Consider the following 18,450-nt stretch of genomic DNA (forward strand, 5'->3'; position numbering starts at 1 on the left):
GGAGATTCAAGAGGGAAGAGATATGGGAACATATTTATATGTATAACTGATTCACTTTGTTATAAAGCAAGGACTAACACACCATTGTAAAGCAATTATACTCCAATAAAGATGTTAAAAAAAAAAAATTGGAGCTGAAGGAATCAGGCTCCCTGACCTCAGACTATACTACAAAGCTACAGTAATCATGACAGTATGGTACTGGCACCAAAACAGAAATATAGATTAATGGAACAGGATAGAAAGCCCAGAGATAAACCCACACACATATGGTCACCTTATCTTTGATAAAGGAGGCAAGTATATACAGTGGAGAAAAGAAAGCCTCTTCAATAAGTGGTTCTGGGAAAACTGGACAGGTACATGTAAAAGTATGAAAGGAGAACACTACCTAACACCATACACAAAAATAAACTCAGAATGGATAAAGACCTAAATGTAAGGCCAGACACTATCAAACTCTTAGAGGAAAACAGGCAGAACACTCTATGACATAAATCACAGCAAGATCCCTTTTGACCCAGCTCCTAGAGAAACGGAAATAAAAACTAAAATAAACAAATGGGACCTAATGAAACTTAAAAGCTTTTGCACAGCAAAGGAAACCATAAACAAGACCACAGGACAACCCTCTGAATGGGAGAAAATATTTGCAAATGAAGCAACTGACAAAGGATTAATCTCCAAAATTTACAAGCAGCTCATGCAGCTCAATAACAGAAAAACAAAAAACCCAATCCAAAAATGGGCAGAAGACCTAAATAAACATTTCTCCAAAGAAGATATACAGATTGCCAACAGACACATGAAAGAATGCTCAACATCATTAATCATTAGAGAAATGCAAATCAAAACTACAATGAGATATCATCTCACACTGGTCAGAATGGCCATCATCAAAAAATCTAGAAACAATACATGCTGGAGAGGGTGTGGAGAAAAGGGAACCCTCTTGCACTGTTGGTGGGAATGTAAATTGATACAGCCGTTATGGAGAATAGTATGGATGTTCCATAAAAAACTAAAAATAGAAGTACCATACGAACCAGCAATCCCACTACTGGGCACATACCCTGAGAAAACCATAATTCAAAAAGAGTCATGTACAAAATGTTCATTGCAGCTCTATTTACAATAGCCAGGACATGGAAGCAACCTAAGTGTCCATCATCAGATGAATGGATAAAGAAGATATGGCACATATATACAATGGAATATTAGTCATAAAAAAAACGAAATGGAGTTATTTGTAGTGAGGTGGTTGGAGTTAGAATCGGTCATACAGAGTGAAGTAAGTCTGAAAGAGAAAAACAAATACAGTATGCTAACACATATATATGGAATCTTAGGGAAAAAAAAAGGACATGAAGAACCTAGTGGCCAGACTGGAATAAAGACACAGACCTACTAGAGAATGGACTTGAGGATATGGGGAGCAGGAAGGGTAAGATGTGACAAAGTGAGAGAGTGACATGGACATATATATACTACCAAACTTAAAATAGATAGCTAGTGGGAAGCAAGCGCATAGCACAGGGAGATCAGCTCGGTGCTTTCTGACCACCTAGATGGGTGGGATAAGGAGGGTGGGAGGGAGGAAGATGCAAAAGGGAAGAGATATGGGAACATATGTATATGTATAACTAATTTTTATAAAGCTGAAACTAACACACCATTGTAAAGCAATTATACTCCATTAAAGATGTTAAAAAAAAAGATTGTGTTTGTTATATGAATGATTGTTATTGAATAAAATGTAAATCTACATTAATCACTAATTTAATGTAATATTTTTTCTTAAAGGTAATGAGAAGAATTTTGGACAACAGTTTCTTCATTTATTTCTTGTGGAAGGAAAGCCCACAGTTAAATATGGATGTGGAAGTTCTCAAAATATCTTGACTCTTTCTGCTAATTACAGCATTAACAGAAATGCATTGATCCCTATAACAATACGGTAAGTACCCCATAGTAGTTCCTTGAACTATAGTGCTGAGCCTTATTTTTTAAACGTTTTTTACATGTGTAATAGCCACCTAAATACAGAAAGAAAGAAAAAAAGGTCTCTCTGAAAATTGTTTTCCGAATCGTTTTTTTTTTTCATTTTAGTGAAATAAACTACAAATTTGATACCATCCATTATCAATCAAATTTTAGACAAAATGAATGAATTTCTCTGAAAATATTTTGAAGCAAATAAATAGATTAACGAATTGGGTAGTTCAGCTGAAATTAAGATCTAGTTCAATTGTTCAACAAAATATCTATTGAGTGAAAAGAGCACTGCTCTTAGGAAATGGAGGGGGGGGAAATGTCATTAGCACAGAACAGAAAAAAGAAAATTCAGTAGAAAAAAATCGCATATTAAATGGAAATGTCTCTCTGGAGCATATAAAATTTTGGAAGGCAGTCTTGAAATTAATTCATGCTTCAAAATTAGGAAATCCCAAAAAGAGAAATGGCTAAATATGATGATCACATCCCAAGGGCACTACTGAACAAAATTTACATGTAGCAGCCAAGAATTTAAAATTGCTCATCAGTATAGCAGTCTAGTGATAATGTTCTCCAAAGTTACTCTTTGTCAGTTAAAAATAACATTTTGTGTCTGACTTTATGTATTAGATGACATTTGGATAAGTCGGTCTGATCATCTGGAATCTTGGCTGACCTATGAAGGTTATATAAATCGAATAATCTTTCCCAGGGTCTGCATCAATCTGAAAATAAAATCAAAGAAACTGACCCCAATCTGAAAATGGAAAATACATACAGGCAGGAACAGTATCTTACTCATCTTTAATGTACTTAGTAGGGCATCTGACAGATTCTCATAAATGTCTGAATGAATGAAGAAATGAGAGTGTCTGGGCTGGGAAATTCAGCTGGTTATGACTAGAAGGCAATGAAATTACCCTAAGGTAATGAAATTGTTATTCATAAATTAGGCATACCCTTTTGGAACACTGAGTTATGTACAGAAAAAAACAAACTTTGAGAGCAATGGACTTAACTCCAATTTCAATCATTTCTCTTACAAAGGCATGATGTTGATCACAGAAAAGGAGGCCAATGAGAAGGTGAATAACTTGAAACCAATTTAAAAGGCATTTTTTGATAACCTCATCATTTTAAACAATGTCATCATTTTATACAAACAGTCTATTACATATGAAGTAATTTCTATTTTTGGTCAAACTTTCTTGAAGGACTGATTCCATGTTTTGCCTTTAACGAAAGAGGACCTAGTCAGGCAGTCCTCAAACAAACCCCTCAAATCCTTAGGTAGCCTCAAGCTGAAAGCATCCTGTAAAAAATTACTGACACTTTTATTAAAACTGAAAACAAAGGACTTTGGATTAATTTTATCCAAAATTTAGAAAGTGAAATACATCCATCTTTACTGATGCAAAAATGTAATTCTGATTTGTCTTGTCAGCAATATCCTACAAGACCTCAGGATGACAATAGTTTGCATTAAAGGCTGACCCTAGAACTATATTATATATGATACATTATATTATACATTACATATTATATTACTTAAATTATTTAAATTTATATAATTTTAAAACATTCTATATATTTAAATTTATATAATTTATATAATTTTAAAACATATTAATTTAAATAAATTAGTTAAAATAAATTAACTACAAATTAATTTTAGAAAAGTTGAGTGCCCACTTGCTCTCTCAATATTTCTTAATTTTTCTCATTTTTCTTTCTGTTTCTTCTGTGGTTTTTTCCCTGTTTTTAATTTTATTTATTCATGTAACAAATTTTTTTTTTAATATTTGTAGTACTATACTAAGCTCCTGGAATTCAATGTTAAGCCAAAACAGACAAAATCCTAATTCTTATATAAAGTTTAGTGAGGCAGATTGCCAAATAGTCACACTAAGGAGGAAATATCAATAATTAAAATTTGAGATGTGTGGGAAATTTTTAAAAAATGGTGCAAGGAAAACAAATTACAAAGTAGCCTGGCCTAGGATAAAGAGTCAAAGGAAGCTCTCTGAAAAATGGGTAGAGGTGATGAACTAGGTAAAAACAAACTAGGAGAAACAGTCAAAGCATTGGTGTAGGAGTTCCAGGCAGTGAAAAGAGTATGAGGAAAGAGCCTTTGGTGGAAAGAGCCACAGTATATTAAGGGATCCAATAGACCAACTGTGTATGGAAAAGAGGAGCAGAGGAGGATGGCTGAGGATTGGAAAGTGAAGACTGAGGGTCCACCAGATGGCAAACACTGTAGGGCCCTATAGCTGGCTTAAAGAGTGATTGAAGGGGGCCACTTAGCTGTCTGTTATATGTCCAAATAAGACATATGGTGGCTTGGACTAGGCTGGTGTCATATAGAAATTGACAGATTAAAAAAATAATTAAGGTTGGTGGCCAAGATGGCAAAGTGGGAAAACTCTGAGCTCACCTCCTCCCATGAGCACAGAAAAATTCAGCTAATTACAAAACAACTATTGATCAGAAAGACCAAAAGACTAGCAGAAAAAATCTTCTACAGCTAAAGATTTAAAGAACCACAAGGCAATGGGTTGGAGGGGCTGAGTCACGATATAGTCGACACCCATTCCCATGTGTGGGTGACCCACAAACAGGAGGATAGTTACAATTGTAGAGGTTCTCCCCAAGGAACAAGGGGTCTGAGCCCCACATCAGGCTCCCCAGTCCAGGAGTCCTGCACCAGGAAGATGAGCCATAGGAACATTGGCTTTGAAGACCAGCAAGGCTTGCATATAAGAGAGCCAGAGAGCTGTGGAAGATAGACTCCATTCTTAAAGGTGCAAACCAAATCTCACACACTCCAAGACCCAGGGCAGAAGAAGTGATTTGAGACAAGCCTGGGTCAGACCCACATGCTGATCTTGTAGAGCTTCCTGGAGAGGCAGGAGGAGACTGTTTCTCACCCTGGGGACATAGACACTGGTGGCAGCCATATTAGGGAGCTCATTCTACCATAAGGACACTGATGCTGGCAAGCACCATTTTGGAATCCTCTCTCTAGCTTATTAGTGCCAGGACCCAGACTGGCCCACCAGCCAGCTGGCACCAGTACTAGGATGTTTCAGGCCAAGGAGTTGGCCTGGCAGGGACACAGAACCACCCACAAGCAGGCTGGCTGCCTTAGACCTGCTGAGGCTAGCCTCTCCAGGACCCAACCCCATGCACCAGCAGGCCAGCACCAGCTCTGGGACACGATGGACCCCTAAGCCAGTTGCTCTGGGATCTGGCCCCATCCCCCAGGGGGCTGACACAAGCTATGGGACACCCCAAACCCCACAGTCACTCATGTTAGGAGCCAGCCTCTCACACCAGCTCTGAAAGGAGTAACAAACAACACCACAAACATACAAAGGATTATAAGAGAGTACTATGAACAATTATACACCAAACAAATGGACAACTTAGAAAAACTGAATAAATTCACAGAAACAAACAATCTCTCACAGTTGAATCAGGAAGAAATAAAAAATATGAACAGACCAATTACTAGTAATTAAATTTAATCACTAATTAAAAACCTCCGACCTTAAATGTAAATGGATTAAATGGTCCCACCAAAAGACACAGACTGGCTGAATGGATACAAAAACAAGACCTGTATATATGCTATCTATAAGATACCCACTTCAGACTTAGGGACACATACAGACTGAAAGTGAGCAGATGGAAAAAGATATTCCATGCAAATGGAAATCAAAGGAAAGCTGGAGTACCAATTCTCATATCAGACAAAATAGACTTTAAAATAAAGACTATTACAAGAGACAAAGAAGGACACTATATAATGATCAAGGGATTGATCCAAGAAGAAGATATAACAATGATAAATATTTATGCACCCAACATAGGAGCACCTCAATACATAAGGCAAATACTAACAGCCATAAAAGGGGAAATTGACAGTAACACAATCATAGTAGGGGACTTTAACACCCCACTTTCACCAATGGACAGATCATCCAAAATGAAAATAAATAAGGAAACACAAGATTTAATTGATACATTAAACAAGATGGACTTAATTGATATTTATACGACATTCCACCCAAAAACAACAGACTACACATTTTTCTCAAGTGCTCATGGAATATTCTCCAGGATAGATCATATCTTGGGTGACAAATCAAGCCTCGGTAAATTTAAGAAAATTAAAATCATATCAAGTATCTTTTCCGACCACAATGCTATGAGACTAGATATCAATTACAGGAAAAGATCTGTAAAAAATACAAACACATGGAGGCTAAACAATACACTACTTAATAACGAAGTGATCACTGAAGAAATCAAAGGGGAAATCAAAAAATACCTAGAAACAAATGACAATGGAGACACGATGACCCAAAACCTATGGGATGCAGCAAAAGCAGTTCTAAGAGGAAAGTTTATAGCAATACAAGCCTACCTCAGAAACAGGAAACATCTCAAATAAGCAACCTAACCTTGCATCTAAAGCAATTAGAGAAGGAAGAACACAAAAACCCCAAAGTTAGCAGAAGGAAAGAAATCATAAAGATCAGATCTGAAATAAATGAAAAAGAAATGAAGGAACCAATAGCAAAGATCAATAAAACTAAAAGTTGGTTCTTTGAGAAGATAAACAAAATTGATAAACCATTAGCCAGACTCATCAAGAAAAAAAGGGAGAACACTCAAATCAATAGAATTAGAAATGAAAAAGGAGAAGTAACAACTGACACTGCAGAAATACAAACTATCATGAGAGATTGCTACAAGCAACTCTATGCCAATAAAATGGACAACCTGGAAGAAATGGACAAATTCTTAGAAATGCACAACCTGCCGAGACTGAACCAGGAAGAAATAGAAAATATGAACAGACCAATCACAAGCACAGAAATTGAAACTGTGATTAAAAATCTTCCAACAAACAAAAGCCCAGGACCAGATGGCTTCACAGGTGAATTCTATCAAACATTTAGAGAAGAGCTAACACCTATCCTTCTCAAACTCTTCCAAAATATTGCAGACGGAGGAACACCCCCCAACTCATTCTATGAGGCCACCATCACCCTGATACCAAAACCAGACAAAGATGTCACAAAGAAAGAAAACTACAGGCCAATATTCCTGATGAACATAGATGCAAAAATCCTCAACAAAATACTAGCAAACAGAATCCAACAGCACATTAAAAGGGTCATACACCATGACCAAGTGGGGTTTATTCCAGGAATGCAAGGATTCTTCAATATACACAAATCAATCAACGTGATACACCATATTAACAAACTGAAGGAGAAAAACCATATGATCATCTCAATAGATGAAGAGAAAACTTTCGACAAAATTCAACACCCATTTATGATAAAAGCCCTGCAGAAAGTAGGCATAGATGGAATTTTCCTCAACATAATAAAGGCCATATATGACAAACCCACAGCCAACACCATCCTCAATGGTGAAAAACTGAAACCATTTCCACTAAGATCAGGAACAAGACAAGGTTGCTCACTCTCACCACTATTACTCAATATAGTTTTGGAAGTTTTAGCCACAGCAATCAGAGAAGAAAAAGAAATAAAAGCAATCCAAATTGGAAAAGAAGAAGTAAAGCTGTCACTGTTTGCAGATGACATGATAATATACATAGAGAATAATATAGATGCTACCAGAAAACTCCTAGAGCTAATCAATGAATTTGGTAAAGTAGCAGGACACAAAATTAATGCATAGAAATCTCTTGCATTCCTATACACTAATGATGAAAAATCCGAGAGTGAAATTAAGAAAACACTCCCATTTACCACTGTAACAAAAAGAATAAAATATCTAGGAATAAACCTACCTAAGGAGACAAAAGAACTGTATGCAGAAGATTATAAGACACTGATGAAAGAAATTAAAGATGATACAAATAGATAGAGAGATATACCATGTTCTTGGATTGGAAGAATCAACATTGTGAAAATGACTCTACTACCCAAAGCAATCTACAGATTCAATGTAATCCTTATCAAACTACCACTGGCATTTTCACAGAACTAGAAAAAAAAATTTCACTATTTGTATGGAAACACAAAAGACCCCGAATAGCCAAAGAAATCTTTTTTTTTTTTTTTAAGAAATTCACGTTCTTTTATTTATTTATTTATTTATTTATTTATTTATTTATTTATTTATGACTGTGTTGGGTCTTCGTTTCTCTGCGAGGGCTTTCTCTAATTGTGGCAAGTGGGGACCACTCTTCATCGCGGTGCGCGGGCCTCTCACCATCGCTGCCTCCCTTGTTGCGGAGCACAGGCTCCAGACGCTCAGGCTCAGTAGTTGTGGCTCACGGGCCCAGTTGCTCCATGGCATGTGGGATCTTCCCAGACCAGGGCTCGAATCCGTGTCCCCTGCATTGGCAGGCAGATTCTCAACCACTGCGCCACCAGGGAAGCCCACCAAAGCAATCTTGAGAATGAAAAATGGAGCTGGAGGAATCAGGCTCCCTGACTTCAGACTATACTACAAAGCTACATAATCAAGACAGTTTGGTACTGGCACAAAAACAGAAACATAGATCAATAGAACAGGATAGAAAGCCCAGAGATTAACCCATGCACATATGGTCACCTTATCTTCGATAAAGGAGGCAAGCACATACAGTGGAGAAAAGACCGTCTCTTCAGTAAGTGGTGCTGGGAAAACTGGACAGGTACATGTAAAAGTATGAAATTAGAACACTCCCTAACACCATACACAAAAATAAACTCAAAATGGATTAAAGACCTAAATGTAAGGCCAGACACTATCAAACTCTTAGAGGAAAACATCGTCAGAACACTCTATGACATAAGTCAAAGCAAGATCCTTTTTGACCCAGATCCTAGAGAAATGGAAATAAAAACAAAAATAAGCAAATGGGACCTAATGAAACTTAAAAGCTTTTGCACAGCAGAGGAAACCATAAAAAAGACCACAAGACAACCCTCAGAATGGGAGAAAATATTTGCAAATGAAGCAACTGACAAAGGATTAATCTCCAAAATTTACAAGCAGCTCATGCAGCTCAATTACAGAAAAACAAGCAACCCAATCCAAAAATGGGCAGAAGACCTAAATAAACATTTCTCCAAAGAAGATATACCGATTGCCAACAAACACATGAAAGAATGCTCAACATCATTAATCATTAGAGAAATGCAAATCAAAACTACAATGAGATATCATCTCACACTGGTCAGAATGGCCATCATCAAAAAATCTAGAAACAATACATGCTGGAGAGGGTGTGGAGAAAAGGGAACCCTCTTGCACTGTTGGTGGGAATGTAAATTGATACAGCCGTTATGGAGAACAGTATGGATGTTCCTTAAAAAACTAAAAATAGAAGTACCATATGACCCAGCAATCCCACTACTGGGCATATACCCTGAGAAAACCATAATTCAAAAAGAGTCATGTACCAAAATGTTCATTGCAGCTCTATTTACAATAGCCAGGACATGGTAGCAACCTAAGTGTCTATCAACAGATGAATGGATAAAGAGGATGTGGCACATATATACAATGGAATATTACTCAACCATAAAAAGAAATGAAATGGAGTTATTTGTAGTGAGGTGGATGGAGTTAGAGTCTGTCATACAGAGTGAAGTAAGTCAGAAAGAGAAAAACAAATACAGTATGTTAACACATATATATGGAAAGTAAAGAATAAAAGAAAAAGGTCACGAAGAACCTAGTGGCAAGATTGGAATAAAGACACAGACCTACTAGAGAATGGACTTGAGGATATGGGGAGGGGGAAGGGTAAGATGTGACAAAGTGAGAGAGTGGCATGGACATATATACACTACCAAACATAAAATAGATAGCTAGTGAGAAGCAGCCGCAGATCTGCTCTGTGCTTTGTGACCACATAGAGGGGTGGGATAGGGAGAGTGAGGGGGAGGGAGATGCAAGAGGGAAGAGATATAGGAACATATCTATATGTATAACTGATTCACTTTGTTATAAAGCAGATACTAACACACCATTGTAAAGCAATTATACTCCAATAAAGATGTTTAAAAAAAGTAAATACATAAAAGTAAAGGAATACCAAGAAACCCATGATCAAATCTTTGTTTCTTCTAGGCACTCAGTAAATAGTAATTAAATTTCATTGTAATTGAATTGAAATAATCTTAATGGCACGTCATTAAGTGCCTCAGATTAAGTTCTATATTTATCACTGTGTCCCTGTGTCCGTTTAATCCTGGGTCTGCTCTCAGAGATTTAGAAATATTATGACCCAAGGATCATTCTCTTCACTCTCCCTTCCTACCGCATATTACCTTTATTTCAATGGAAATGCATACTTGTAGTAACATCTCCTCCTTACTTTTAGCAGACCAAATGTTACCCTGACCCCATTTAATTAAAGATAATTTTGAGATAATATAAAATTTCCCTTTATCCCAAACATAGTTGGTAGCTCTTAAGGTCCTATGATGATGGTCCCATGACCATGGGGGGAAATGGATTATATTAATATTTCAATTAAACATTTCCACTGAACTTTAGAATCTAATAATACCATTAGAGTTATACCTAGTTCCTTGTTAAAAATTTTAAAATATTTATCATCCTGTTTTAAATATTACTTTTGTTTCCAAGAGAGAGTAGGGCCAAATAAAGATAAAAAAAAAAAAAGAAAAACCTCCCAACAAACCGGATTCCAGGACTAGACAGCTTCACACGTAAATTCTGCCAAACATTTAAAGAAGGTTTAATGCCTATCCTCATCTTCTTCCAAAAAATTGAAGAAGGAAGAATGTTTCCAAACTCATTATACAAGGCCAGCATCACCCTGATACCAAAATCAGACAAAGACAACACAAAAAAGAAAATTACAAGCCAATATCACTGATGAAAATAGACGAAAAATCCTCAACAAAATACTAGGAAACCAAATTCAACAGTATATTAAAAGGACCATATACCACAATCAAGTGGGATATATCCCAAAGATATAAGAATGGTTCAGTACTTGCAAATTAGTCAATGTGATGCACCACATTAACAAATTGAAGGTTAAAATTATATGATCATCTTAATAAATGCAGAAAAAGTTTTTGATAAAATTATACATCTATTTGTGATAAAATTCTCAACAAGGTAGTTATAGAGGGACTATACCTCGATATCATAAAAGCCATATATGACAAATCCACAGCTAACATTATACTCAATGGTGAAAAGCTGAAAGCATTTCCTCTAAGATCAAGACAAAGACAAGAATGCCCACACTCACCACTTTTATTCAACATAGTATTGGAAGTTCTAGCCAAAGCAATCAGACAAGAAAAATAAATAAAAGCAATCCAAATTAGAAACAAAGAATTAAAACTGTCACTGTTTGCAGATGGCATGATACTATAAATAGAAAATCCTAAAGACACCACCAAAAAACCAACTAGAACCCATCAACGAATTATGTAAAGTTGCAGGATACAAAATTAATACACAGAAATCTGTTGCACTTCTATACACTAATAAAAAACTACAGAAAGAGAAATTAAGAAACAATCACACTTAAACAATCGTAAGAAAAAGGATAAAATACCTAAAAATAAATCTAACTAAGGAGATAAAAGAACTGTACCTGGAAAACTACATGACACTGATGAAAGAAATTGAAGATGATACAAACAGATGGAAAGATACACTGTGTCCATGGGTTGGAAGAATTAATATTGTTAAAATCACAATACTACCCAAGGCAATCTAAAGGTTCAATGCATTTCCTGTCAAAACACCAATGGCAGTGCATATAAATCCATGCCACTCTCTCACTTCATCCCAGCTTCCCCTTCCCCTTCCCTGTGTCTTCAAGTCCATTCTCTATGTCTGCGTCTTTATTCCTCTCCTGCCCCTACGTTCTTCAGAACCATTTTTTTTTTTTTTTTAGATTCCATATATATGTGATAGGGAGGGTGGGAGGGAGACACAAGAGGGAGGAGATATGGGGATATATGTATATGTATAGGTGATTCACTTTGTTATAAAGCAGAAATTAACACACCATTGTAAAACAATTATACTCCAATAAAGATGTTTAAAAAAAAAAGTTAACTCGTTAAATGCATTAAAAATAATGGCATTTATCATAGAACTAGAACAAAGAACTCTAAAATGTGTGTGGAAACATGAAAGACTCCAAATAGCCAAAAAAATCTTGAGAAAAAAGAACAAAGCTGGAAGTATCATACTGCATGATTTCAAACTTGTAGTAACAAAGCTACTAAAATCAAAACAGTATGGTGTTGGCACCAAAGAAAAAACAAAAAACAAAAAAACAAAATCAATGGAACAGAATAGAGAGCCCAGAAATGAACCCAGGCTTACCTGGTTATTTAATCTACAACAAAAGAGACAAAAACATGCAACAAGGAAAAGAACCTCCCTTTAATAAATGGTGTTGGGAAAACTGGACAGCTACAGGCAAAAGAATCAAACTAGACTACTCTTTCACACCATATACAAAAATATATCCAAAATGGATAAGACCTAAAACTATAAAACGGCTAAAAAAACATAAGCAGTACACTCGTTGACATAGGTCTCAGTAATAATTTTTTTAGGTTAGGTATCCTCAGGCAAAGGAAACAAAAGCAAAAATAAATAAATGAGACTGCATTAAACTAAAATGTTTTTACACAATGAAGGAGATTATCAACAAAATGAAAAGGCCACTGACTGAATAGGAAAAAATATTTGCAAATGATGTATCCAATAAGGGGTTAATATCCAAAATATACAAAGAACTTATAAAACTCAACATCAAAAAAACAAGCAATCTGATTAAAAAATGGGCAGAGTATCTGAATAGACATTTTTCCAAAGCAGACATACAGATGGCCAACAATCACGTGAAAAGATGCTAAACGTCACTAATCCTCAGGAATTTGCAAACCAAAACCACAATGAGATATCATCCCACACCTGTCAGAATGGCTATTATCAAAAAGACAACAAATATCACACACACACACACACACACACACACACACGCACATACACACAATGGAATAGTACTCAGCCATAAAAAAAGATTGAAATTCTGCCATTTGCAGCAACACACTTGGGCCTACAGGGTATTATGCTAAGTGAAATAAGACAGACAGGGAAAGACAAACACTGTATGATTTCACTTATATGTGGAATCTACAAAACAAAACAAATGAGCAAACATAACAAAATCGAATCAGAGTCATAGATACAGAGAACAAACAGTAGGTTGCCAGAGGGAAGAATGGTGGGGGTAGGATAGAAATAGGTGAGGGAGATTAAGAGGTACAAACTTCAAGTTGCAAAATAAATGACTCATGAGTATGAAATGTACAGTGTGGGGAATATAGTCAATAATTTGTGGTTTCCAGAGGCAAGGTATGGGGGAGAGGAATTGGATGAAGGCAGTCAAAAGGTACAAACTTTCAGTTGTAAGATAAATAAATACTAGGGAAGTAATGTACAGCATGATAAATATGATTAGCACTGCTGTATGTTATATATGAAAGTTGTTAAGAGATTAAATCCTGAGTTCTCATCACAAAGAAAAATTTTTTCAATTTATTTAATTTTGTATCTATACAAGATGATGAATGTTCACTAAACTTATTGAGATAATCATTTCATATTGTATGTAAGTCAAATCATTATGCTGTACACCTTAAACTCATACAGTACTGTGTGCCAGTCAGATTTCAATGAACCTGAAAAATAAAAAAACTAATTAGGAGTAAAATTGACTGATTAATACCAGAAGTGAAAGGAGAGGTATCCAAAATGAATACTCATCTTCTGATGTGCAACTAGATAGATTTTAGCAAACAATGCAAGGAAAGCATTTTTCATAGAGAAGATTGCGAATGAGTTCAGGCTTGAGCATTGATGAGATTAGGTGCCTTTGGTACATCAAAGTGGAGTTTTCAAGTTGAATCTATGGATGTAACACTCAGAAGAGAGGTCTGGATGGGAAATATAATTTATGAGTCATCAGCATGCAGGTGGTAATTGAAACCATGAGTATGGATGAGCGTATAGGGTGAGTTGAAAAAATTGCCTGGTACTGAGTGTTGAGGAGCTGACGTTCGATGTCTGAGTAGAGGAATATGACATTATAAAAAGTATGAGAAGGAGTAACCAGAGGAGTAGGAGGCAAACAAAAGAAGTGGAGTCAGGGAAAGCAGAGGAAAGGTTTATCAAATGCTCTGATAGTCCATTGGACGGTCCACATGATTCCATGCCCTGAAGGCATCATTCCAGGAGGATAGAGTAAGAAGCCAGATTGGAGGAAATTGAAATAACCAGTGTAGACAACTTTCAAGAATTTTACTGTGAAATGTAAAAAGAAGTAAGGTGAGATCTAGAGAGAGGTGAGGGGTCAAGAGGAAAAAAATATAAGATTAAAGAGACTTAAGCATGTTTAATTGTCGATTGGAATTATTAGTTGAGTGGAAGGTGTTAATACACAGAAAAATAAGTAGTTGAGAACAGCAAGTCCCTTAGAAGTTTGGAGTCAGGAGATACAATACACATGAGTAAAGGTTCCTGGCAGAGGGGAGAGAAAATGGAGAAAGACTTAGACATTGAGGCTTCTGATTTCCATCTTCCCGTAAATACTTTGGCCTGTGACTGCCTTGCTTTACCTCCATTTATCTAGTTGTATTTGTTCATGTCTCCTCACTGTCTTGTGTGCTCCACTCTTATCTCTCCATCCTTAACCAGGCATAATTTGGAATTAAAATTTTAAATTCTCACTAACAGAACTCTTTCTATGCAAAATCAGAACAGACATCTCCCTAAAAAGCATGGGAATTAGGTTCCTTTTTCATAATATGAATGTTGATGGAATTTTTATTCCATATTTAAGGGTTCTTGACAATAAAATACCATAGCATAATTGATAAGAACTTATTTTCAAAACTTAATGGAATGAGCTCTAAGGTAAACATGTAAAAGATGGCTTTGATTTTTATTTTGTTATGTCAGTACTTCCTCCTACTAAATCTGCATTATAGGAGATGAAGGGAGATGGCAGGGTAGAACAAACTTGAATAAGCCACCTGTAGTGATTGAAGTCAATTCAGTATCAAGATAGAAGTTCTTCTTAAATGAAATGGAGCAGAGATCACAGTTCTAGAGATACATTGTAATTCATACTCATGCACAGTTTTTCTTTCATTTCAACAAATTTTGAAAGGGATCACATAGAGAGAATATTGGTTTTCACAAGGGTTATTCTCCATTGGGGAAGTTCAGAAAAATTGTCTTACTATATATATTTTTTCTAAAGTTTCTAAAGTTTAAATTTTTCTAGTACCTTTTGTGTCTGTCATATACAAAAGCTAACGCGTTATTCATTACTTTTTTTCCCTAAAGAACCCCTATGTCCTTTCCTCTAGGGAATTTACTGTGTTATCTGCATGTTTTAAAGCCACATAGCCTCTTCTACCTTCCTTAGTTCCCGCCATCCCAAACGCCTGACAACATTCTCTCAAAGATTTATCTAGAGGTATAAAGTCATCTGTGTATATCTAAGGCACACTCTAATATATAATAATTCATTTTGGTTAACACACTTTTAGGGTAGCCAAAGCCAAGTGGATGTTGGCCAAGAATTCCATGACTGCCAGAACTACATATCCCTGTCAGCCACTTCTTAGTATAGCAGGTCAGTGTAAAGGAATTCATGCTTGGTTTAAGACCAATTGAACAGAGGCTGGAAAAGTTTCTGTAGTTGGATAGCAATAACCTCAGTACTTGTGAAAATTCAAACAAACAACAAGTAAAACCATTGCAAGCATTTTCATCACATTACTCTCCTAGATATTTGGTACAGAAAACAAAGTAAATTAATAAAAACTGCTGATGAGTTTTATAAATGGACTGATTTTTACCTCTTGTTTGATCTTATTAATTTCTATGAGATAAAAACCTCATACAGATAGATGTATATCTGTGTGTGTGTGTGTGTGTGTGTGTGTATCTGGGCAAATTACTTTTTATTTATTTTATTAGCTCATTTCCCACAGTTGTTTGATCAAGAAAGTAGATAAAAAATTTATTATAATGCAAAACCAACATTAACCTCAAAAGAATGGGAAGTAAAAAGGATTCTGAGTAGGATTGATTTCAGCTATATCAAATGAAGAGATTTACTAGCATATAATTTATGAAAAATAAGAAAGGAACAAACAACAACTTCTCATAATACCAGTATTTAATCATCAAACGCCTTTCAGACAACTTTGCTCAAAATCAGACTGCAGTGCTTTGCCATTTTCCCACATAAATTTTCTGTATTATAACTCAGCTGGTATTGACCTCTAACTCCATACAGAGAATGAGCAGAGGACCACCCAAGTTCATGTAAGAAGAAAGAATATTCATAATGTATTGTCAGCTATAATTTTGAGTATAACTCAAAATGTCCTTTATGTTTCTGATTTTCTAAAATATGCAAAACTTTTTCACATGTTTCTGATAGTTAATATTATACAAACTAAGGATTGCATGCCTTTAGTCTTAGAGCCAAGAAACTATGAAATAGTGAGAACCTTCACTTCTTGAAACAGATGGTGACTGTTGAACTGTGCTAAATCTATAAGATATTAGATTTATTGATAAACATTGCCATGTCTATATGGAAAGTTTGGTAAGCTTTTTATCTTAAAAAGGCCAAACTTCATCACTTCAATATTAATTTCTTTATCTTTTCCATCAACTTCTCCATATGGTATTTCTTAGAGGAAATATAGAAAAACTGGAACTTAATATGGGAAATACACCATAATACTTTATTATTATATTACATTAAGTACATGAATACATAAACTTTGCTCTTGCTCTTTTATCCATACATAACACATTAATCATACATAATATGTCGATCCATACATAACATACATCAATACAAGCTGGACAGCAAGTTATAATGCAGTTTATTTGTATTTAATTGTGAACATCGACTGTAAAACGAAAATTTCTTCCATTAAGTAAGTTTAAGAAAATCTTTAAAGGATGTCTGTGAGTCTAGGAGTTGGTGAAAGAGGATTAAGATTATTGCATAGGCTCTTCTGTTAACATTCACATGTATCTTGAGAAACAAGGATGTTAAGTATTAGTTTGGTCCTTGGTGATGCAAAAAGAGAGCTTTCTAAGCAAAGATATCATAATTTGAATGTGAGCCTGAGTCTTCACAGTATGTTCACTGAATATGTCAGTAGATTTGCTTAGTCTATATAAATTTAGTTTAATATAAAAGATTTCAAGTGATTGTTTGACTATGTAATCAGATTTGTTCTTCTTAATTGTACAATTCAGTTCAAATTATCCAAATGAAATGGCTATTAGCAAAGTTACAACAGTGAAGACTCAGGCCCACATCTCCTCATCTTTGGTGTGTCAAGATACCAAGACAGACCAGGGAACTGGTTGACCCCCAAGTCCTGATAGCAGCGCAAAGGCTCCACAGAGGAGGAATGGAGATGCAGTTGGCAAGTACATCTATAACACGGAGTAGGAAATGAACTGAATTTTGAAGAAAGATTAGGAATTTACCAGGGGGGCAGCAGATGGAAAAGGATCAGCAATGACATCACAGTGTAGAGTAACACCGTCGCTCATGTGGAAATTGTATGGAGATGAGGTATAATGAGGACATAAAGTTCAAGGTGCCAGTATGTTTACCTCTTCAGCAAATTGTCATCAAACATCGTAATTTCCAATGCAGAGAACCACAATAAATTAAAATAAAACGCAGGAAATTCTTTTGAGGATTAGCAATGTACACTGAGGAAGGCTTCACACTCTCTTCATCCTTTACTGTCAGTGGTAGATTTCTCCGACTGTTAGAAAGGGTTACTGAAGAAGTTTGAATTACTCTTGTGTGGTGGCAGACTGTAGAGCAAAATAGACTTCAAGCCCTAAAAGCCTTCCGCCTGTGTAATTCTAAAATGTGTCTTCTCTATCATTGTTAGGACAAGATTATATAAGAAAGTAAGAGGAAGCAAATGAAGACTTAGGGACAAACTGAATATAGGAATTTAGGCAGAAAAGCAATAATTAATAGTGTAAGAAAACACTTTGCTACATAGGGCAGTTAAATATAGGGATTTAACATGTTGAAAAACAAGATTCATGAGGAAATGTTGAGGGATTGTTTGTCATTAAGTGAAGGAGCTGTGATTAAAGATATGGATTCATACTGCACCTGTTTTCCAACCCACATCTGTGGGTCCTGTGCTCTGATTGGCACCTATCACCGTGGTTAAGAGAGTATTTGATTACTGCCTTAAAACAACTACCAGGAAACATATTTTACCTTGAAAATTCTTTAAATCCTATTCGTAGTGGTAGGACTCAATCTTTAACAACATATTTATCTTAATTAACTTCTTTAAAACAATTCTCACAGAGTGGACTAAAAATATAGAC

The 18,450-nt window shown here is 35.6% G+C and overlaps 1 protein-coding gene across 1 annotated transcript in view; it reads left to right on the forward strand.

Annotated features, from left to right (window-relative positions):
- The window catches only part of EYS (eyes shut homolog), a 1,726,005-nt gene that overhangs the window by 1,373,345 nt on the left and 334,210 nt on the right, over positions 1 to 18,450 (forward strand). The window contains exon 31 of the mRNA XM_059941649.1: positions 1,804 to 1,957. Within this exon, the coding sequence (XP_059797632.1) occupies positions 1,804 to 1,957 (154 nt within the window). The remainder of the gene's footprint in view (positions 1 to 1,803; positions 1,958 to 18,450) is intronic.

This window comes from Balaenoptera ricei, chromosome 12 (genome assembly GCF_028023285.1).
Source record: "Balaenoptera ricei isolate mBalRic1 chromosome 12, mBalRic1.hap2, whole genome shotgun sequence".
Lineage (NCBI taxonomy): Eukaryota > Metazoa > Chordata > Mammalia > Artiodactyla > Balaenopteridae > Balaenoptera > Balaenoptera ricei.